General features: G+C 47.3%; 1 protein-coding gene across 1 annotated transcript in view; it reads right to left on the reverse strand.

Annotated features, from left to right (window-relative positions):
- LOC124463456 (receptor tyrosine-protein kinase erbB-4-like) overlaps window positions 1-24798 on the reverse strand; it is an 80729-nt gene that overhangs the window by 52308 nt on the left and 3623 nt on the right. Inside the window, exon 3 of the mRNA XM_047015174.1 lies at window positions 3214-3400. Coding sequence (XP_046871130.1) covers window positions 3214-3400 — 187 coding nt within the window. The remainder of the gene's footprint in view (window positions 1-3213; window positions 3401-24798) is intronic.

Consider the following 24798-nt stretch of genomic DNA (forward strand, 5'->3'; position numbering starts at 1 on the left):
ATTGAGAAGAAGACAATAGTGGGAGCCGGGGTGTGAGAGGAGAGGAGAAGAGAGACGAGGAGTGAAAACGAGTGAAAAAGAGAGGAGAGGGGATGTGAGAATTGTAGAAAAAAGAGAGAACAAGAGGGGGGTGAGCAGATGGGCAGCGAGTGAACGGGTGTGGATCCAGGCTTGGCATCGAAGGGGATTGTGTACTGTACATGCACACGTCTGGCAGATGGGGACTGGGATTTGATACTTTCATTTTGGGCAGGCTCTGTTATGGCAGCTCGTGGTAAAAAGAAATAATGGATAAAAAACTGTCGAGCAACACTGAACACACCCCGAGCAAACTTGGAAACAACAGGCAAATACAAACACAACAACAAAAAAACACTCTGAGAGAGAATAGAAAATGTGTTAAATTGACACATTTATCTGTGTTTTGTTCCTCATTGAGACTGTTATTATTTTGCAGGCCTAGTAGGCAGTAATTACCACGTGAATGCAAAGGGCTACTGGTTTTCTTGGAAGATAAAATCTATTGAGAGAAGAAAACGTCTGAGCATGAAAATGTATCTTACATTTAAATAGCATAGTTACATTTTGAAATGTCAGGCAAAGTGGCGTTCCTCAACCTCTGGCCCCCAAGCTGGGGGAAGGTATAATTAATCTAGATCATCTTTAGGAAGCAGCTTTAGGAGGGACATCCGGGGAGAGGAGAGAGGCAGGATGATCGGCAGGGGACAGGATGGGGCAGGTAGGGGGCAGGGAGGTCTGTGTGAGGCCAGGTCCTTGTGGAAAGAGGCGTGGATATAAAATGATGGGCAGTTGGGGAGTAGGGGAGGTGAAAGAGAGAGAGAGAGACAGAGAGAGACAGAGAGAGACAGAGAGAGACAGAGAGCGAGAGACAGAGAGAGACAGAGAGAGAGAGAGAAAGAGAGAGAGAGAGAGAGAGAGAGAGAGAGAGAGAGAGAGAGAGAGAGAGAGAGAAAGAGAGAGAGAGAGAGAGAGAAGGGATGAAAGAGAGTGTGACTCTCTGACTCCGACAAAACATCGACTAACTTTTCCTGTTTCGGTTCCGAGTGTTTCATATTCATGAGGATAACCATGTTTAAGCCTGACTGAAGGGAGCAACAAAGGGAGGCAAAGTCTGACTGAGTCTGCCTCTAGAAACAGATCCTCAGTACCACAAACCACAAGTATTCATTCAAGTCCCATACACAGAGCCTACCTCGAAAATCAATATAGCAATATCACAACATGCCTGCAACAAATTGATTTTATCCTGGGCAATTTCGACCTCCAAGGGGCTCAGGTCGGTTTCAATACCAAGGGGCCTGTTTTATCCTGCAATAGATCAGGCCCAGTGTAGTTAATAACCTTTATATTCTTATATGTCGCTTATGGATTGTATCGATCATTTTACACATCTCCCTCATTGCTTGTATGAGAGGAAAGACAAGATCATGTGACAGCCGCATTAAAGCCCCCCTGATGGATCGCACCACCTCAGTGGGGTGACACCTATGTCAGCTGTATTGTGACACAAAGCAGGACCCGTCCTATTAGCCACGCCCAGCGTTTCCGCGTTCAGCACCCCTAGTGTGCCTCCGGTACCAGGGGCATAGCCACGGGTAGGCCTGGGTAGGCTCAGGCCTACCCAATTTGTTTTAAAGCCTACCCAAAAACGAAAATATCTCTGAAAAATTATGCACCGGGTGCACAACGCAAAGTAAATAAGAAAAAAAAAAAACTGAAAAGATGGTTATCCATATTTTATATGGATAGGCATCTGCCCATTATATCATACTGCCCGGTACACAGAGATCCAGAAATACAGCATCTAGAGATTTGGCAGAAGTCAAAGACAAAGCCAAAGCGAGGTGGTTGCCTGCAACTGACCTCTGTCATGATTGGCTCAGAGCCGTGGGGGAGTTAGCCGGGGGGGTTAGCTTTGGAAGGGGTTGCAGATAGGCTTTTTCATGAAGATGTGTGTCAGTTTGGTGGCAGACAAGAATGTGTATTTGTGTATGTGTGTTGGGCTCTCGAGGAAGGACTGGGCCAAGCTGGAGAATGAGTATGAGAATGCTAAATTATTCACTTCCGCTGACAGAGAGAGCCGTGGGCCTCAAGCCCATGGCTCTGTCTGTGCCCTACAAAGCTCACTGAATGAATTCTGGTCTTGCACCGAGAGTATCCTTACGTAACACACACTCTGTGTTCTGTTCCCAAACCACATTCTTTGTCTTTTCTCTTTACTCTTTTTCTACAATACAACTAGTTTTCCTGTTCATTCCAGGCTACTTATTCTTCCAGTAGGATACAACAGCCCAGAGACTATGTTGAGCACACATGTACAAGAGCTAGCTCGGGTCAGGCCAGAGTGATGGGAAGCTATAGGTAATGGCCTATTACATCTTTGTCAGAGATGACTGGGTTAAAAGAGTCCCAGGGCACAGTTGGGTATACCTGTAAAACCTGTATACATGTCCTTAGGGGAATGCCCTACATCTAACTCATCCAACATTTGCTAAAATCTGATATTTAAATATGCTTAATAAATCACTCTGTCTGCTTGACAGCTGCGGTGCTGTTAAATCGTTGTAAAAGATTGTTGACTAAAAAGGAATAAATAGAACAGAATAGGACGTGTCCTTTCTTTCACATTTGACTGACCTTAAAGTTTTGCTTCCCTCTCACACATCTCACTTCATCACTTTGATTGCTATCCTTTTGTCCGGAAGCTTCTCAGTACAGCTCTGAATTAATTCCTGGCTATGTGGCTCACTATCAAAACAGAACAGAACCAAATCCAAACCCGAACTGTAACATCCAACAGCCAAAAGAGAGGCAAACTATTTACAGTCTATTTGCAGCCCAACTCTTGTCCAGCTCGAGAGCAACTGAGAGGGAAGAAGAAACAATGGGTGGCAAGTCCCGCTACAAGCAAGTTTAGCTTCCTGTCTTTTTCTCTCTCCCTCACTGTTACAACCAAAAATCAGTATTTTACCCTCAACTCCAAACAGATGAATTCTTTATCAAACTATTCTCAACATCAGAGAGAGAGAGAGAGAGAGAGAGAGAGAGAGAGAGAGAGAGCAGGCTGTGATCCTCCCCAAACAGCATTCATGGAAAAGGAAAGCCACGCGGGGTCACCGAGGGCGATATAGACCCAGTTCAGATATGGACGTCCAGATGGATATTGACACAGAAGTGGAGGCCGGGCCTTACCTGTGAGGTTCTTGAGCCCCAGCTGACGGAGGCCGAAGTTTCCGTCGCGGCGGTAGTTGAGGAAGATGGCCAGGGCGTAGCGCTCCTCGTACAGCTTGGTCCCTCTGATGATCCGCAGGTTCTCCAGGGGCAGGTAGTCGAACTGGTTCAATGCCACCAACACATAGCCTGTCACTTCCCTAATGGACTACGAGAGAAAGGGAGAGAGAGAGAGACATAGAGAGAGAGTTCAGATTAAAATGACACACATATAGTCACACACTTAACTACCGATGACGGTGCAGGATTTTTTCAAACACATCAGCTCGAATGCAAGAATACAAGCAAGTGGGAGAACAGGGTATCTCTAGCTAGTCCTCATATGTAGAAACTGCTCGGTGAAGACACCCACAGGGGTCGTAAGTTCACTTTCCTCCAAGCAGTCCACGTGAGGACGACTCTCTCCTCAGGTGAAAGACTTTGAAACTTGGCCGCGAGTTTCCGCCCGAGCCCAGGGTAAAACAGAAGGCCTGCCATCACTTAACGCGTCCACGTCATTTCAAAAGATAACGACCGCCGAGACTTTGGCAGAGCCACCCAACCAGAGCCGCTATGAATCAAAGTGACTGGCCGTCCTCAAGCCCATCCTGGCTCCTGTCATTAGCCGAGACAGAGGCTCATCCTGTAGGACAGCGTCATCCTCACACCGGGTCTGACAGTAATCGCAGCAACAGGCCTGGGCGCCACGTGTGTAACCTCCCTGACACGCGAGCGGCCAACGCTAAGATTAGTCCTAAGGAGTGTGCTGGTGCCCCTGCCTCCGCTGCTCAGGGCCCACGCCACTGACAGCTGTCAGGTGGCATCGTCATCAGACAGGTTCGGCCTCAGAACTGGCAGGGGCAGTCATGCCGCTGTCATGATCCGCCATATTCCCTTAATGGGCACGGACGGCAGCTCTTTCCCCGGTGGAGTTAGTCTGTGCGTGTGTGCGTGCGCGTTTGCTTGAGTGTGTGTATGCGTGTGTGCATTTGACCTCTGTAAGATTCCTTGAGAACATTTTCGACAATACTTTATGTTAATACATGCCAATACCTATAGTAACAACATTGTAGTTACTATAGGTAGTTACTGTAGTTACTATAACATTGTAGGAACTGTGACATAGGAACTGCGACATAGTTACGTTTCCTAATGGTTTAAGGGTGAATACAGCATATTAAACAAGTGAACCTTGGTATGGGAGAGGTTTTGAAAGGGCAGGTTGATGCTATTGATTTTGTCATGGTAACAACCTTCCACTGCCCCTTCACGTACAACATCCACTTACTCCTTACAACCCTCCCACATTGTGTGCCTTCTTAAACTTTGTTGTAACCTATATAGCTTACTACCCTTTCGTTAAATACCAAATTAGTAACATGGTACTTCCTGTAACCTTAATGTAAAGTGTTATGGTTTGTTTAGGGGTCAGTCAACCAATCAAGTAAACTTGTGTGTTTGTAGAGGTCAGCGGGATGTGTTATACTGTGTGTGAATGTGTGTGGGCTTGGCGTGTGTGCACATGCCTGTATAAGTGCGTCTGAGCCCTCGGACAAGGCTCCATGCTGTGGTGCCAGTGTGCAGGCAGGCAGACAGACAGGGCTGGGTGTGCTGTATCTAGCCAAGCAAGGACAGAGGGCCGGGGATGAGTCACTCCAGCACACTGTGGAGTTGGAGGTCAGCAGTCCTGGAATATACTGTTGGCTAATGACCCTTGGGCTCCAGCTGATCCTGTGTGGGGGACAGTCCAGGGCCCAGGAACAGTGACCCTGCCACAGGCATACTGGCTCCCTCAGACCCCCCTCCTTGGCTCTCTGTCCCCACAGTCTTAGCTCATTGCCAGAGCACGTTCCATCACCTTCACCCCACCCCACCACCACCACCACCAGTGGCAACAAAAAAAACGACTTCCTAGTAGTTACCTAGCAACCTCAAAACCTGCTGCCAGCATCAAAGACCAGGCAGAAAGAAAAGGAATATGAGGACAAACAGTGGCTCCTTCATAGCACAGTTGTTAATTTAATTAAAGGATTACCTGGATTATATTGTTTTCACGGAGACTGGTGCTATTGTTCAGTTCCTGACCTGCTTCACTGCCCTTTCTCCTGCCTATTTGTTATTTTCTAGCCACCTGATCGATAGTTCCCAAAGTGCAGGCACAGAGGGACAAGGAAGGGGGAGAAGATCAGGCACACACACACACACACATGCACAAAGGTCCCTCTTTTGCTCTGTAATGACCGGCGTAAACAACAGGCAGTAATTTGTGGTTCAATGCAAAGCTAATGGCTGAAGCTTCCTCTGTGGTCTTTTAACACTGATCAGTTAAATAAACCTGTGGTTGCCAGGTTTCAGAAGGCTGGGCTTGTGCCCATATCCACTCTTGGGGGGGAGCAGGGACTAGGGCATCAGGAAAACTGCTCTTGTTTGGACTTTCAAACCACTGGAAAAAAAGCACGGGATGATGCGTTTATTGCAATAATATTCCTCCAATTGCTGTGTTTCTCACAGTGATAAATTCCCTCCTGTCATAATTCATTTCCATACAATTCTCTATTTAGCTACAGTGCAATTATGCAGGTAGATTACTTGCTAAATATAAAGCATGACCTGGCATTGTCCTCGATAAATTACAGCTAAAATACCAAGGGGCTCCACCTTTCCAACACAGGGTGTAAAATACCAAGAATGAACAGCATGACTTGATAGGCCAGTGAGATGTGTGGCAACAATGGCACCGCTTAGCTTTGAAGACCACTCCGAACATTGAATAAAGTTCCAGTAGTCTGGTTGAGAGAGCAGAACGGAACCGAGCGTGGAGGTGGAGGAGGTTGAGTGAGAAGCAGTTGAATAAGGACATGTTCCAGTGTGTCACGGTGTTGAAAGAGAGAGACAGCCAGCCAGATTCACTAGATTAGTGGGGATTTCTTCTCCCCCTCCTCCATTTCACTCTGGCGTTGGTTGGCGGAAGTGTGCCAGCGGAACAAAACCCTCACTTCAGACTCTGAGACGTGCCCGGCTTTGAAATTGAGTCCTTCAATCCTCAACTTCTAAAGGGGAGGGACGCTGGAAACAGAGGAAGTCGGAAGGGAGGGAGAGGGGAGAGGGAGAGGGAGAGGGAGAGGGAGAGGGAGAGGGAGAGGGAGAGGGAGAGGGAGAGGGAGAGGGAGAGGGAGAGGGAGAGGGGGAGGGAGAGGGGGAGGGAGACGGAGAGGGGAGAGGGGAGAGGGGAGAGGGAGAGGGAGAGGGAGAGGGAGAGGGAGAGGGAGAGGGAGAGGGAGAGGGAGAGGGAGAGGGAGAGGGAGAGGGGGAGGGGGAGGGAGACGGAAAGGGGGAGGGAGAGGGAGAGGGGAGAGGGGAGAGGGGAGAGGGGAGAGGGAGAGGGAGAGGGAGAGGGAGAGGGAGAGGGAGAGGGAGAGGGAGAGGGAGAGGGAGAGGGAGAGGGAGAGGGAGAGGGGGAGGGAGACGGAGAGGGGAGAGGGAGAGGGGAGAGGGAGAGGGAGAGGGAGAGGGAGAGGGAGAGGGAGAGGGAGAGGGAGAGGGAGAGGGAGAGGGAGAGGGAGAGGGGAGAGGGGGAGGGGGAGGGAGACGGAAAGGGGGAGGGAGAGGGAGAGGGGAGAGGGGAGAGGGGAGAGGGGAGAGGGAGAGGGAGAGGGAGAGGGAGAGGGAGAGGGAGAGGGAGAGGGAGAGGGAGAGGGAGAGGGAGAGGGAGAGGGAGAGCAGCCATAGTGGGCACTGCAGAAGGAGGAGAGCAGTCAAGTGGATCGGAGAGGGGCCCGGTATATTTTAATGCATAATTAAAGCTCCACCTGTTCCAGTTCAGGAAAACAGAGAGAGAGGGAGAGAAAGAGAGAGAGAGAGAGAGAGAGAGAGAGAGAGAGAGAGAGGGAGAGAGAGAGAGAAGTGAGAGAGAGAGAGAGAGAGAGGTGGAGGTGGTGTGTGTCTGTATGGGGAAAGGGGGGGGGGGGGGGGGTGTAAGAGTGTAATGACACCATTAGCATGTTGGAAGGACTGAACACACGTTAGCCTGATTACCTCTCATTACCATACATATTGAGCTGGTTGCCTGAGCTAAGGGGCTGGGTGCTGGGTGAGGGAGACAAAGCCAGGGGACTTCACAGGAGCTTAGGGCCCGTGCACAACTAATCCCTCATCTCTACATTTACACACTACCTTCAGCCCATCACAGAAACCACTGTGCCACTGCAGAGCCGGATGGAGATGGAACAAATGGAAAATGAACATATACTGTCGAGTCATTGTAGCTTTCAGAAATGACTCTCAACACTCCATTGGCCTACATGCTATATAAAGTTACAACATATTTCAGCCCATTTCACAAGTAGGATTATAGGGCGAGGCATTGTTGCAGTGTTGTTGTAGCTTCCTGGATCTTGACGTGTTTGTGTGAAGATGCTGACAAGGTCATGATGACCAAGACGTCTCTGTAGTGGCTGTGACTGTAACTGCGGGAAATTTTTACGATATTCTCCGCAGTGATCGAACAGAGAACTTTGGGTCAACTTTCATTCAAACATATTTCCATGTGTGTGTGTGTGTGTCTGTGAGTGTGTGAGAGAGAAAGACTGTATTTGATTGCGCGACCTGTGAGGTAGACACACTTCAGACAAACCTGTGAGAGTTTGAGTCCCCACTCCCACTGGTGCGTTGTGGTTGGACGGTGACGTCACATAGTGTACCCGCACTGATCTGCAGCAAGCGCATGAGGTGTCTCCGACCTCTCTACCTCCTTCAGTGTCTGGAGGACTCTTTAAATGGGAGAGCCACTTCAAACACCCGGAGCTTTTGCTGCCTTTGATCTGACTCGAAGCCTGGTGCGAGTATCTCCTGCGTTCTTTATCTCTTAAACAACATGATGGTGTACCATCTTTGATGTGAAGCAGGTAAACGTGTCTGGATGTGTTTGCGAGTGTATGGCGCGCCTCTGCATCGCTTCATCATCCACGCCGCTCTCATGGGTTCGGGTTTCCTGCTGAGGAAGTCTCAGGCGAGGTTGGGGTTGGGTGCGTGTAACTGGGTGGAGCAGAGACGGACACACCATCCCTGAGCTACGTCTGAGTGGTCATTATCTAGGTCTAGCTGGATTCTCCCACGCGAGAAGCCATCTTTGCTAAGCTCCAAGTTATTCGTTTGCACCAGAACCACAGGGGGTCGTACCATTCAGAGTCACTGAGGAACTACTGGCAGCTGCAGTCGTGGTTGAAGTTTGCCAGTGATATATGGTGATAGACAGACGGTTCATCCCATCACCTGCCATGTATTTGGAAAAAAAAGCTTTGTGTCCTTTTTCCAAACTGTTTCCAAGGACGACTTCCCAGATGGTTATGTGTAACAAATCATCTAGATAGTCTGGTTAGTAGTAATGAATGTTTAATTATCTTGGTGCTGTGCACAGGCTAGTTAGATCACTTCATCTCAGTAGCACAAAACAACCTCACAACAGATTTCTCATCCCCTACGGATGTGAACTCGCAAGGGATAAAGTAGCATGAGTGGTTTCGGTCCTCTGCTACCCACATTAGAAAGCTGATGACTTTGAGAAGTGGGGCTCGCAGTGGAAGAGTCACGCAAGCTGAGAAGGGATGTGTCTTGACTTGACTCTCATTGATTGTGACAGTTGGGCACTCCACTGTCAGACATGTTGATGAGTAACCCCCACAAGGTGCATACATCACCGCCGGATCAGTTTGTGACATGCCACACAGTGTTGAGGGAGCTAAGAGAGGGAAGGGGGTATCAGTACAAATAAATTAGCATGCTGTTTATCTACAAATATATATATATATATATATATATATACACCTACTTCTTACTATACACTACACATTCACATGTTACTACACACTACACATTCAGTATACTATTGATAGTATATGTGTATATGCTGTTGATATACTTTATATGTGTGTGTGTGTGTGTGCGTGTGTGTGTGTTCAACACAAAAGGTTTGGGGTTTTCTCCATATTGTTTTGAATTCACAAAGACACTCAAGAGACCCTGTGTAAGGTTTGTATACAGTATCAAGGGAACATGTCCATTAACAAGAGGAGCACATATATCAGCTGTGGTTTAACACGTTCTGGGAAGCTCATGCCATATTGACACCCCCTGAATTTGCTCAAACTCAATTTTGGAAATCACCTTCCTTTTCTTAGGAGTGGGACGACTTGCCATCAAAGCGACACAGCTGCTGAGAGAGATTGACTCAGCGTTTCCTAATGCAGTCTTTCAGTTTGTTTTGGAGAAGGGGCAACTATTTCACATTTCTAAACCATCTGGCTCCTCTAATGCCTGATAGACAATCAGGATATCTGAAGGTCCACTGGCATGTTGGGAAACAGTACATGATTGCTAAAACCTTTCGACGTCTCAAATCTTCTCCGTTTGCGGTGTGTCTGTTTGTGAGTGAGTGCGTAGGTATGTTTGAGGATACATAGTATGTATGTAAATGCATCAGCATATTTGTGCATGTGAGTGTGCTGTTTAAAGGTGCATAACATTGAAATGATGGTAAGTGTATGGAGTTAGATTAGTTTCATAATTCAAACAAACGCAACACGATTCAAACAAACTTAACACAATCCAAACAAACGCAACACGATTCAAACAAACTTAACACGATCCAAACAAACGTAACACGATTCATACAAACATAACACGATTCAAACAAACGTAACACGATTCAAACAAACGTAACACGATTCACAAATGTATTTCGTGATTCTCAAATGTAACGCGATTCACAAATAAATGACCCTATTACATTTGTTTGCAACCTGACAAACACAAGTTACAAATCCCTGCATTCGTTGGTGTGAATCCCTGCATTCGTTGGTGTGAATCCCTGCATTTGTTGGTGTGAATCCCTGCATTCCCAGTGTGGATTTTTGGAACTTTCCTGACGCGCTTAGATTCACAAATGCATTTTTTCTAAAAGATATCCTCTGCAGCCAGATCAGATCAGATCGTCTCTTCCAATTTTAGCCAATCACATTAACGTGTCTATGTGGTCTTCAACAACCTGCCATAATGACGGACATCGTCTCCTTCAGATCACGAGCAATGTCGTCTGGTAGCATGTAGGTGAAATGTTGCTTGTTAATCTTATTAAACCGATGATCATACGTGATTGAATATGGTTGAGAATGGCTGGATTCACGTTTAGTCATTTTCCGTGTTTCCTAGGCTAACACAGAGCCCGTCTACCCATATTAGACATTCTCCGGTGATTGGCTAAAATTGGAGACATCTGATAGGCTGCAGAGGATATCTTTTAGAAAAAATGCATTTGTGAATCTAAGCGAGTCAGGAAAGTTCCAAAAATCCACACGAACGAATGCAGGGATTCACACGAACGAATGCAGGGATTCACACCAACGAATGCAGGGATTTGTAACTTGTGTTTGTCAGGTTGCAAACGAATGTAATAGGGTCATTTATTTGTGAATCGCGTTACATTTGAAAATCACGAAATACATTTGTGAATCGTGTTACGTTTGTTTGAATCGTGTTACGTTTGTTTGTTTGAATCGTGTTATGTTTGTATGAATCGTGTTACGTTTGTTTGGATTGTGTTTAGTTTGTTTGAATCGTGTTGCTCTTGTTTGTTTGAATTATGAAACTAATCTAACTCCATACTTAATCCTCTTCCCAGCGAGAGATCGCACCCAAATTACGTTTTTTTTTCTGCAAGGTGGCATTTGATAAGGTCCACACTTAGCACAATTAAGGTGGATGATGTGTCTATAGGTTCCACTCAGAGCTGATCTTACGGGTGGGTGCTAATGAAGTGGTGTTTCCAGGGAAGCACACAGTTCTGTGGGCGTCGAGCTTATTAGGAGCCAGAGCAGAGCCGCTCTGTAGGGCCGGGATGAGCAGGCGGGCCCCTGTGGGAACGGATACCTTTCATCCCTTCACTATGGGATGGAGGAGAGAATAGGGGAGGGACACGTGTGGAGGAAGGGGAGAGGCTGAGGGGGGATTCCCCTCCGCCAAGTAAGCGGTAGGCAGCCTGATTAAAGCGATAGAAAGATTGAGGAGACCACTGTTGCTCTGATTCCCGCTTTCATCCTCCTCTCCGGGAGAACCCCAGAGGCATGCCAGGGATGCTGACAGGAAGTCCACTGCTGTGTGTGTGTGTGTGTGTGTGCGTGTGTGTGTGTGTGCCAGGGCCACAGGTGACTGCTTCTGATTTTCCTAACAATGTCTTCAACCCTCCCAACACTCGGCTCAGCTCATTTCTCTCCTCTCCATCACATTTCACATAATGAGCCGTGCCACAGTGCCTATCGATTTGGCACCACAGTAATTAAGAATAACTGTGCATCTTCTCTCCTCTCTTTCTTTCTCTCTCTCGTTCGCTCTCCCACTCTCGTTTTTTTCTCTCGCTTTCTCTCATTCTCTCATACACACGCAGAAACACCACAATGCTGTTTATTTTGCCTGCTCTATTCCATCACTGAATAGTGATGATCTCTTCCTTTCGTTTTTTTCCCCTCTCTCTCTCCATTTAATAAGTTACTTGTTCTACTCCTTGCGCTCTTCTTCCTCTGACCCTCTGGCCTTGGCCATGAGCTATTGCTCTCTCTCTCTCTCTCTCTCTCTCTTTCTCTCTCTCTCTCTCTCTCTCTCTCTCTCTCTCTCTCTCTCTCTCTCTCTCTCTCTCTCTCTCTCTTGGATTTATATACAGACAATTGGAGAGGCTTTCATGGCTAATGTACCAGGAAGTTACATCATCATCAAAGGACATTGATACATGAGTCTGGTTTTGGCAAGTAGCAAAGCCCTGGCTGCAGCCTTGCACTTCCTGCCCAGTGTCACAGCCCTTGTGGAGTCAATGTCAAGATTGTTCTTTAAACTGAAACATTTAACACACTTACAATAGGTAAAAGCCAAGGTTCTAGAGACGACTGGGTTTTTAAACCATCCCTGCTTCTATCTAGTCGTCGGCACAGTGCAGAGATAAGTGTCGCTGTGTTTTTCTCTCGCTCTCAGACTCCAGTCTCTCTGTCCCTCTCCACTGTTTCTCATCCTTTTTCCCATTTAGTTTCCTGACAGCTCCCAAATGGAGCTGAAAGCCCTCTGTCATCAAAGCTGACTTCCAGCACAGCCCAAGAAATGAATAGCAGTGCACTCACTGTATGATATCCACACCATTTATGCTAGGAGAGCAGAGACACACTGTATTTACTCCATAACCGCACATTCCTGCCACTGTAGGTAAGTGTCTGCGGTGAGATCGGCTTGTTCTTCGCAGCAGGGCTCACATGCAGTTAAGACTGTCTGAGCAGAGCTCAGAGACCGTGGAACACGGCCTTGAGTTCTGACAGCCTAAATGCCATGGTCAGATTTCACTCGAGTCACTGTAGACACACAAACCAGAGTAGGGTACAGGCCGATGAATCCGAAGCCTCTCTACACTGAGCCTCTGTGCCCTAAGATAAGAGGCTGACAGAAGAACGATGGAAGCAAAAGTGTCACTTTCCCGTTGTCCATGTGGGACCACGACTCCATCAGTGTGGAGTAATGAGTGGACTCCTGCGGGGAATTCTCCAAATAGAGTAATTTGTAATTGATTCAGTGCATTAATTACCAGCCTGGTTACACCCGTGTCATGGTTAATATTGCACAGATCTGATGAGGAGCCGGTCCGCCGAGGGATCGTTTGGGTGAGCGGCGATTATTCAATTACGGTTGCACATTCTGCGACAAGTCTTAATCGGACTATAATCACCTTCCTACGCACGGCACTCTGGGTAGGACGCCAAACCGTCGGCCAGAAACCTTGGTTAACTTCCCGGTTAATCAGGCCTCCACCCCCAAAAGCCCAGGACCCAGAGGAACCACGTCTATAGAGAACTAAACCCAGCAGGCTTTGACGATCCCTCACCGCTCCGACAGGTTCCGCACATCTCTCCTGCACACACGGCGAAATCCTTTTCGGCGTTCCCGGTGCGAACGCGTCTACTGTGTCGTTCTCTGTGTTAACATGATTCGCCACGTCCTCTGATAAGGCCTGAGCAGTGGTGCCTCTGTCAAAGACCTAATCATTGTTGACTTTCAGCTGCGCTGTCAAGGTTGCGCTGTCTCAGATATGAGAGTGGCCCCCAAGGGTAAGAGCCTTGGGTGTTGTTGGGATGCCTAAAGCAATAATTAGAGAGTCACTTACCACTGATTGTGACTGAATAGATTCTCCCTGTGGACATCGACAACAACACAGCCTCTAATAAATCTACTCAAAGCAACGATTGGCGTATTTGTGCACGTCGTCGCCTCAGACACAAACCGCCAGGACTAAGCATTGTTCGGAATCCTAATCAATTCTCTATGCGGTTTCACCCAGTCTGACTGCCTTGAATAAACCTTATTTGAAGATATTATTCAAAGGAGTAGAAGATGTGTGGTTTTGCATTTCAATGAAAAAAGCCACAATTCCCTTAGTATCTCAAATGAATTGAGAACATGTATGCAGATGCAGGCCCTTGTGAAGTAATATGACTCCAAACGGTTTTGTAATATAACATCTACAATAAAAACATCCTCAGAGTGCTAGCGTTATGTAGAGACATACCAAGGGAGATGAGGTGTCTGAGATGTCACACACTTAACAAGCTTGGTGTTTGTTTCAGTAAAGTAGGCTTCATGAAAAGACCACGTCAGCATCCTGTTATCTACCTTGTTTTAGGTATAGGCATACAGTTCAGACAGAAGAGTAGGGTTGCCCCTGTACGTTTAACAAACCACGGTCTGCATCTTAATAAATATACCGATACTGTGATGATAAAGATGTCCTTAATCTCCACAGAAAAAAGAAGCATTTTTGTGTATTTTACATACAATATGTTCTCCAGACTGATTGCTTTTGAATGATTATCCATCATGAAAAATCAAATTTCTGTCTTAGCATTTTTGTTCATGTATTGAGATAACCCCCCCCCCCCCCCAAAACAACAATAAAACGACTAAAATCAAAACAACCAAAAGCAAACAACACATTGTTTCCAGCTGGAGGGCGTTAGGCAGACAGCCCCCTGCTTCTTCCTGCATAATTCACAGAGGCAATATAAAACACCTGCAGGCTCAGTCCACTGGCACATACTACTTTATTGGCAACATTTGCTTTTGGTTTGTGTGGAGGTGGCTGGGTGGCTGGGTGGGTGGGTGGGTGGGGGGGGGGGGGGGGTGGGGGAGGTGGGCTCTTTCTGAAATAATACTGGAGCTTGAGATACATCTATTCATGTTGTCCTTAATGGTGTGAAGTTCCTCTCTGTTACTGAAACCACCAGACTCTGAGTCTATGTCCAGCTGCATCCTTAGCCTGCGTGACCAGCCCTGCCAGGCTCGATGTCCAGAGAAACCCAGGCTCTAAGTCCAGGCTAGGCTTAATGGCCGTAACAGCATTATTAGCTAATAAAGGTTGATGGGCCTCACAGCGCCATCAATTTGGGAGGGCAAGAGAGGCAGCGGTAAGGGCGTCTGTCAAGACGTGGTCCAGATTTATCCCCCTCTCCGGTCACAGCCCAGCAGGCACACAGTGCCCAATCGACAAAAGTCCACTAAAGATCCACAATTGAGAAATGGTAGTCTTGATCGACGATCGCATAACCCAAGAGGCCCAGAAGGAAAATCAGGGGACCTGCTGACCCGAACCGAGGAGATCAGATGGTGAGAGGATAATGGACTGGAGTCTTTCTATCCAGATGGGATGCAGGATTCATTTTTCTGACCCACTTGTCCAAACACAGACAGCAGCAGTGGCACAGTGGCCCTGAGCACATGGGGTTTGCTTTGACATGAGACCCATCAGCTTCTCTCACTAACAATCTTGATAATTCCGAGGCTGAAGTTTCACAGCAGAACTGGAGCACTTTGAATTGATTTGGCTGTCTGCCGGGCGTTTTTGAAAAGACTCACGTTCAATAACCGACAAAAAGAGACAGAATGCTATTGATTTTGTGCTGAACACACACTCATTTGCAGGTTCTCGAATACAAAATCTGGATGTTGAATGCAAATATGAAGTTCCAAGGTTGCATTAAGTTCCAAGTTCCCAGTAACCTGATTGTTTTCTCGGCTAATTCCTACTTTTTACTGTAAACTAGGGGGTACGTATTAGACTGTAACTTGTTGATCTGGATTTCCAAGTCTTTCTTGGTTACTCAGTGATGAGAACTTATGAGAATCACAGTACAGCAGGCACTGCTATCGATGTTAATACTGCGGATCCTGAGAGAGCTTGTTCATGAGGTCGGACTTCAAGTTTTGGCGCTCATTCAGTTATTTTAATCCATTTAAAATTAGCTTTCAATTTCAGTTCAGCCAGTTAGTCTCATACGTATATTTGTGTGAGCAGCCCACAAGCGCGTGTGTAAATCCCAGCCTAATGGTTGATGTCTTTGATAGGCCTGTTGTAATCACCATGCATTAAAGAAGGCTTAGATACGTCTCAAGGGGCTCCCCAAAAGCCCTGAGTGATGTAAGGCTCCTTGGAGCAGTAGTATTTACTACAGGATTGCCTGTCCCGGGGGCTGAGTGTGATATTCAAGCAGAGTAAAGGTCTGGAGGCCTGGCACCTAATATCATCCCAAGCGTCCCACCAATTCTGAAGGTTGCCATGGGGTCAGAGTGACAGACAATCGCAGCCCATGTTGCAGCACAGGGCAGTTTTCATGCACCGCCAGTAATGTCTGTCTGCCTCTCGTTGTATCCTCGCTCTCTTCTTCCTCTCCTACGCCACGACATTCCACTTGACGATGACTATCGGGCGTTCAGATTTTGGTTAATTATTATGCTCTTTGAGAGAGAGAGAGAGAGAGAGAGAGAGAGAGAGAGAGAGAGAGAGAGAGAGAGAGAGAGAGAGAGAGAGATGGCTGTGCCTAAAAGTAGTCAAAAGTCTGTAATTATCAGTCATATATGGATTTATTAGATGATAAAGACATGACATCCTGGTTGATTGGAGCTGGACTTCTCGCAAGGCTCAGATTTTATGGCTAAACGGCTGTAATTACAGCTTGCAGAGTCTCTTTCACATCCACTCTCTGTCTTTCTATCACTGTCTCACTCATCCCCGTCTCCTCACCCACGCTGTCTCCCTCTCCCCCTCTCTCCTTTCTTTCTGTCTTTCTCTTTCACAGGGGGACAGTTCTTTCCTCTTCTCTACTCTGTATTCTGTCTGGAAGAGGGATATTAACGCCATAAAACAGCATCATTAGCTGATGAGCAATTCAATTAGTTAGTCTCATCTGGGTGGAAGAAGAAAAGGCTATCCTTGAAGAACCTCTCCTTCTTTTATCATGGTGCTTACTGCGGCTTTTGTCTGTGCAACGTCCGTTTTTGTTTTCTTCTCCAAAGGCGGCTTCTCAACTTCTCACCTGGAGACACAGCAGCGTGTTACTTTTGCTAGAGCAACACAGACAGTTTGTCGATGAAGTCAAGAGGTCTGGCCTCTGTTTCCATCTCAATTATAACCCCATGCATTACCTCGCGAGCTTATCCTGTCACACCTCTGCTCAATAATCAAGAAGCCGACCACAGACAGTGTGTTTCAGGGTCAGGACAAAGACTCACATGTTAAGGTAGCCAGGCAATGATTACAAGCTGCTGTATTAAGGAAACGGACCAGAGTAAGAAGTAAGATGAACTGAAAAATCCATGAATACAGAATGAGGCTTAAAAAAGCCCCGCTAAACATAGGAAAAACATTGAAGAAAAAACATGTTTGTAGCTGGATCATTGAAGAACATCAATGACTGAATTAAAGGGGGTTACCAAGAAAACAGGAACTCAGGTGAAAGAAGTGGAGAATCACTGGTGATATGTCATGTAAGTTACAGTGTAAGATATCTCACAGCTCAGATAAAATAGCGGTACTTCAGGCACACCTCTGGACTTAATAATGTGGCCCCCCAGGAAGATGTGTGGGGAGCAGCTATTTAATACTTGGATCCTCAGCATGTGCTCTATTAGACTCTAATATCTCCATACATGCCTGAGCACAAGCCACTGAGCAGGACAATCCCAATGCTTTTTGGTAGCCCTGATTAATGACTTCTACCATGCCTGGTTCCACTGGTAATTACAATCAGGCAATTGGATTTCGGGGGGTCGTCGCAAAGGGAAAAGGTCCATGGAGGCAGGGCAGGCAATGAGACCGGCCCTGGTTGTCTTTATTAAGCAATAACAAAACACAAGCACGTGTCTGACAACTAAGTCCAGTCGTGTTAACCCACAGAGGAAGAAATAGTAGGGAGGAAGGAAGGAGAAAGTAACACACCAGAAAGTGAGGAGGAGGAAGTAAGATACAGAGAGAGTGAGAGCTTATATGGCTAGATCTGACCAGATAAAACCAGCTTTTAGAGTTGAGGAAGAATGCGTTAGTTTGTTTCCCTTCTGAAGTTAATTTGGCCTCAGTGGGTCAGTGCCTCTGACCGCACCATTGGAGGCCAATTTCCCCCCAGCCTGCAGTCTTCACTCCCCAGTCATTATTTTCAGCCACAAGTGAAATTGGCCGAGGGCTAATCAACATTTAGCTCCTCCGAGTGTGTTATTACACAGGAATTGATGGATGGTACAATTACACCCAATGTCACTTAGCTAAATGGCTATGTAATCCTAATGAGTTTTTATTCAAACAGTGACTAGTTAGCTCTGCGAGAGGGGGGAGCAGAGAGTTGGAGGAGGAAGAGAGAGAGGACAGGGAGGAAACAAGCAACAATGTGAGGAAACAGCTAGGGATTCTGGGTAGAGCAAGATCATTTGATAATAAGATTTGTATTGCCATGAGAACTACAACCACAAACATGAGCCCCTTGATGTAGTAATAGACAAATGAATAAAGTAAAGAACACTGTAAAGATGCTAACAAAGTGTGGTGTTTCTCTTTTATAAAACCAAATCACCTCCAGAGTACCCCCACTCTTTCTCCCCTCCAGCCCATCTCTTTGCTAAAACAAGGTCATGCTAAAACACTAGAACCCACCAATCATGATTATCGCCTGGCAGAATGAAGTCTAACCAACCACACAGCCTCAAGGAAGCAAGAGTAATAATAACAGAGTAGGATGAAAGTCCGCAGTTTACAGAGCACAAACAACCACACACACACACACACAAACACACGCATGCACACACCAAAACAAGATGGATCCTCCGTCACCCCAGGCAACCGTGATCATGTCTTCGCGACCTGAGCCCGTGCTGTAGATGCTGTGGACAAACCTTGGCGATCAAATTATTCCCCATGCCCCAGCTCCTGGCCCTCTCTCCCTCTCTCTTTCCCTTTATCACAGAGTTATTCTTCATTTCCCATGTTTATCTATGCCGTCGTTCAAAGTTCCCCTCAAGGCCTCATCTGGTCCTGTATTGAACCCAGTTGTTTTGAAAGCATAGCTTTGTTTTTCCTTATACTGTAAACATAATGTCCCGGATATGTCTCTGATCATGTTATTGACAAAGGTATTAGAGGGATAAGGGGTGGGGATGGATATATATATATATATATATATATATATACATATATATATATATATATATATATAGAGAGAGAGAGAGAGAGAGAGAGAGAGAGACGGAGAGAGAAATGCAATTTAGAGAAAAACAAATTGGGGATGCCAGCAGGCCCCTTCCTCTGAGTGTGTTGGAATGGGTCAAAGCTGGGTCGTAACGGAACCCAGAACGTAGGTTGTATATAAATATATATACTATAGAGAGAGATAGAGAGAGAGAGAGAGAGAGAGAGAGAGAGAGAGAGAGAGAGAGAGAGAGGAGAGAGAGAGAGAGAGAGAGAGAGAAAAAAAAGAGAGCGATCGAGAGAGAGAGAGAGAGAGAGAGAGAGAGAGAGAGAGAGAGAGAGAGAGAGAGAGAGAGAGAGAGAGAGAGAGAGAGAGAGAGAGAGAGAGGAAGTAGACGTCATGCTGACTTCTTTTTATCAACTTCCAGAAAGACACAGAAACCGGCCAAACATGCGGCAGTCAACACACATATACACACACCACACACACACACACACACACACACACACCTACACACACACAGAAGAAAGGCTTTAGGCCACAAGCTCAATGTTCCCTGCAGGCCCTCCTTCCCCACCTCCTCTGAGTGAGCGGGTGTATCAGCCCAGTGAATGAAGAGCGGGCTGATCTGGTGTCTGTTCTTCCAGAGGGCCGTTATCAGGGTTCACTGGCTAATGAAGAGCACACCAGGGTCATTCAGCCATTGTACCCCGGCCTGCCTGAACACAGATCATCCTTCTGAGGCTCGACAGAGACAGCTTGGGTGGACATTTATTTCAATTTGCCGGAGAAACTTTCTCTGTCCCTGTCATTCACCTTTTGTCCACAACACAGGGGGATGAGACACGACTGAGGGGGGGGGGGGGGTGTGGGGGGGGTCCAGGGGCTAAGTGTAGAGCGAGTGGGGGTCTATTGTCCTCAGTTCAGCTTTCTTTCAACGCCTTTCATAGGCTAGCCGGTGTTCTGCTGTGATAAGCGCACACTCGACGAGTCTGTCTGTGTATCACCCTGTGTGTGTGAATGAGTGTGTGTGTGTGTGTGTGTTTGCACGTGTCACATAGTCTCACTGCCTAGCGTTCTCTTTGGGCCAGGCTTTGTCTGGACACAGCCAGTATACAAACTGCAGGAACGGATGTATTCCATTGGCTGGCAATTGTAGCTGTCTGGACAGGCGGCTCGAGGGGCAAGTAAAAGCTAGCCTTTACAACCTCGAACCATTTGACACTATTACCTATACTATTACTACCACTGATACTATATTGCTTTATGTTTTTGGCACTTTGTTAAATCGTGCGCTTGATTAACACATTCCCTCCAGCTCGAAAGCCTAAAAACTTGATATATATGAAAAACCGTATCTGCCTTAACCTAACGGTTAAGAGAACATGTAAGTGTGTCTACTTAACTGAATCAAGATGACTTATTGTCTGAAAGGGGTGTCCCTGTATCCGGAGTGACCTGAGATGTCCTGGCCATGTTGTTACTAAGACATCGTGATGTCTCTCCCTGTTCCCTAGTGCGCACGGTGGCGACGGGTGTGTAGCTAGCCACAGCGGTCCCAGCTGAATGATGGATGGGTCTTTAATGAAGGTGTCAATCAACAGCTGGAGCGTCATTAGCTTCTGCTGAGAGGAGGTGTTGTAGCCCAGTCGGAGCAGGATCTAGTACATGCATCTTCCTGACACCCAGGGCCGGCCAATGGATGTGTCTCGTGAAGGAACCATCGACAAGTCGGCCGTGTCCTGTCAGTCCTGGACTGTGAACGTGCGGTCTGCCCCCTATGGCCCGGAGGCCGGAGCTGCGGTTGAGGAAAATAAGCCGTGAGAGATAGAAAGAGACAGAGAGAGAGTGAGAGAGAGAGATAGAAAGAGAGAGAGAGAGAGAGAGAGAGAGAGAGAGAGAGAGAGGGAGAGAGAGAGAGAGAGAGAGACAGAAAGAGAGGATGAGAACGGAAAGTAAGAGAGAAGAGAGACATAGAGAGAACAGGAAAGATAGAAAAATGGAAAAGAGAGAGTAACTAAGAAGCGAGAGTAAAAGATCGAGAGATTGAGAGACTAAGAATGGAAAAAGGTTGTATGTGGTTACTACCGGTGTGTGAGATGGTTGGAGAGAGATATTCCCCTGGGCGGTTACCAGACAGCTACAGATTCTAACGAGTAAATCAGGAAGAGGAAGAGGAGGCAATTGGAGGTGTTTCTTTCATTTCCCTTCACTCTCTCTTTCTCTTCTTGTGTGACAGACAGCAGCCGAGATGGCCCGGACCATACCAAAAGCATGCACACAGAAAATGTATATGTCAGTCAGCCTGTAAACAGTTTAAACCTCTTGAAGATTGCAAACATGCTCCGACCCACCCATTCGCCTCCACACACACACACCCACACACACACATGACAACACACAGACAAAAGCACACATACACACACATGCACTCACACCTACACACATGCCCGACTTCTCTCGAAATAATTATTCCAAGGTGGTGGGGTTTTAAGCAACTGTCACGATGCCAAAGAGCAAGTTATCTTCTGTCACATTCCATGTCAATTACACCCCCTTTCACACATGCACACACACACACACACTTTCAAACACAAGTCCCAGTCACACACACACACAAACACACAACCGATCCAATCCACCTCCCTCTACTTCCCACTGCCTGCTGAAGTAATGCTTCCCTGAAAGGGACAAGGTGCATCAATCTTCTGGTGGTGGCATTCTACTGCTTAGGCCCTCCACCAGTGTCTGCCATGACCAGCACACACACATCCAGGTGATGGATGTTCCAGGTGAGGAGGGGGCATGTGGGGGCACACATGGGGGAAATAAGATTGGATGGATAAACACTATATGTGTCTGAAGACCATCTAGGTGGCTGTAGGTGTCCAATGGCTGTTGATATATAGCCCTGGGATCTTACAGACTGTTTGGCCTGACTGAAAAAAAATAAAAAAATAACACCAGACAGGATTAATCTGTTATTCCTTTCTCTCATCCACATCCTATCTCTATATAACTCTCTCCCCTCACTTCTCCCTTTGCCCGTATCCAATCTCTCCACCTCCCTCGCCGCCTCTCTCCCTCTTTCCTTGTCACCCTGTTTCTCCGTGCAGGGTGGCCCCTCTCAATGTCCTTTATTCATGTCAAATGAAAGTGATGGAAATGAACTTGAGAGCACGCTAATTGCAATTGTCAATCCAATCTCGCCGAGGCTCAAAGACAGGGCCTCCCAAACACTTAATCAGTCTTCATTAATATTGAAGGGGCCTGAGACGCGAGGCTCCGGCAAGGCGCGCTCATCGAGATGCACATCTTGAACGGGCCTTATGAACTACGCCTCGGGGACAAATATGCCTGTCAAAAGTTCCATCTCAGAAGGGATAAGGTGAGAGAGAGCGAGGCGAGAGGGAGACAGGAGAGAGAGAGAGAGAGAAGGAGAGAGAGAGAAACGCCAAGAGAGAGAAACGGAACAAGATCGAGGGAAAGAGAGACGGGGCGAGAGAGGGACAGAGAGAGATAGGAGAGAGAGAAAAAGTGAGAAAATAGAGGATGATAAAGAGGGAGGAAGAGAAAAAAAGGAAGTGAAAAATGGTGGGGCCAGGCCTTATCTGGATGCGGAGTGCTGGCTGACTGCTGTCATTAATGAATGCCAGTTCTGTCTACCTGGCCTATCATCCTATCTTGAGTGAAAGCACTAGGGAACGACTACCTCAAATGACGGCAGCTCTGGACTTGCTTGCTCTCCAGACTCATTACCCTCTCATCGCCCCCCCCCCCCCCCCACACCTCTCTGGAGCACCCCACGCCAGCACTGCTCTGATGAGCTGTAAGACGCCTCTCTTGATACCTCCTAAATTCGTCCGACCCTCACCAGACCTGTCCTGTCTAAACTCATAGAAGAGAACCGAGACGCCATTCACTTCACAATGTGACATTTGAGTGAACGTAGGTCACCGTTTTTTTGCTTCCTAAAATTACAATGTTTCACCCAGGATTGCCATAGTTGAGGAGAATGAACGTCAGGCATGAGCATGAATATCCAGTGACAAAAGGCTTCTTTGTATACAGTACACATCTTAAAATGGTGTCCTTTAGGCCATCAAGTTCAAGTGGTCTGAGCTAAATATACACATGGAGAAAGCTAATGACACTATTGCGAAAAAAGAACACTGGTGTCATTGTTAAGTTACGATGGAAATCAAGTGAAAACCATAGTAATACCATCGGACGAACCACTCCAGCGGAACTGTAAATGGATCTGCTTGGTTTCCATCTGGAAGCCATCACAGTAACTGTTCAGACGTCTCCTGTCTGCGGGTTAGAAGTGACCGCTTCAGCTCATCGAGAGTCATCAAAGGCTCTAAAAGTAGACCCCCATGCACTCCTCCCAAAGCCTCACCAATCTGCTGAAGTGTGCCAGGCTAAGAGAAGAGTCGGTTGTTTAGGGAATGGAGGATGGGAAAGAAAGCGACAAACACGATCGATAAAGTACATAGGGACAAACGTAGAAGATCGCGTAATGGATAGAGACAGACAGAGAGAGAGAGAGACAGAGAGAAAGAAAGAGAGATTGAGACCGAAAGAGAGAGGGAGGGAAAACGAGTAGAGAAAGAAAGAGAGAGAGGCAGAAAGTGACGGAGAGGGGTACTCGGCAGTCTTACGCGGGATGCCATGGCAACACAACATGCTCGCGTCTGTTCTTCAAGCGCCACCTCCGCCGCTTTGTACACTCTCTAATCGTGGAGTTAATGATGTGATGCCTAATAGAAATATTTACCGTTTCCGTTTGTAAATGATAGTGGTATAATTAACATCCTATCAGTCCATTAGTTGAGGGACAAGGCAGGGTGCCACTATTACCAGGCGGGGGACTCTGCCTGGGGCTTCATGTGGAAAGAGGAATGTTTGGCTAGTCATGCTAACAGCTGCTTCTATAGCGAAGTTTGAAGCAGCGGGACTAAACTCTCTCTTCCTGGTTATCTAAAATAGCTAAACTGTCCCCCAAAAATGTGAGGCGCAGGAAACACGACCAGCGTGACACCGAGCTCACTGAGCACTCAGAGCACTCAGCTTGAATTCACATGTAAGGTGGAGAAAAAAGAGACTAAGGGAGGAATTACAGTTATTAATCACACCAGGGGGGCTAGATTCATCAACCAAGCAGGCAGTCTGGAAGATGGACTCTATTTACTGCTAAAGCTGTTCTGGGTCTTTGGGAAACAGCCATCAATCTTCTGGCTATCTTTAAAAGCAAGGCAGAGCAGAAGCATCAGTTTCAATCACCCAAGAGACAGCCCAGCTAGGGAAGCTGCTAGCCTGCTAGCTTTTTTCCCTCCCTCCCTCCCTCCCTCCCTCCCTCCCTCCCTCCCTCCCTCCCTCCCTCCCTCCCTCCCTCCCTCCCTCCCTCCTTCCTTCCTTCCTTCCTTCCCTCCCTCCCTCCCTCCCTCCCTCCCTCCCTCCCTCCCTCGCTCCCTCCCTCCCTCCCTCCCTCCCTCCCTCCCTCCCTCCCTCCTTCCTTCCTTCCTTCCTTCCTTCCTTCCTTCCTTCCTTCCTTCCCTCCCTCCCTCCCTCCCTCCCTCCCTCCCTCCCTCCTTCCTTCCTTCCTTCCTTCCTTCCTTCCTTCCTTCCTTCCTTCCCTCCCTCCCTCCCTCCCTCCCTCCTTCCTTCCTTCCCTCCCTCCCTCCCTCCCTCCCTCCCTCCTTCCCTCCCTCCCTCCCTCCCTCCCTCCCTCCCTCCACTCTCTCTATTCCACCTCAAGGTGAAGTTTTCCTCATCTGACGCAGGGGCCCGGGGGAGGCGTGTTATTAATGTGTTTTAAAATAATAATAATCTTCCCCAAAAATACACCCAGCACCTTGCCCTTCTCCCTCGCCGCGTGGCACCCTGTGTTCCTCATTAGCATGTTCAATTAACCCTTGTTAATTGTCAGCCTTAGGAACCCAGGAGCCTTGCATGCACGCACCGCAGGAAGCCATTCTGTAAAACGAGCCACCCAGGTGGCCATGTAAGCCACTAACAAGCATTTCCCGGTCTT

The sequence above is a fragment of the Hypomesus transpacificus genome, unplaced genomic scaffold (genome assembly GCF_021917145.1).
Source record: "Hypomesus transpacificus isolate Combined female unplaced genomic scaffold, fHypTra1 scaffold_281, whole genome shotgun sequence".
Lineage (NCBI taxonomy): Eukaryota > Metazoa > Chordata > Actinopteri > Osmeriformes > Osmeridae > Hypomesus > Hypomesus transpacificus.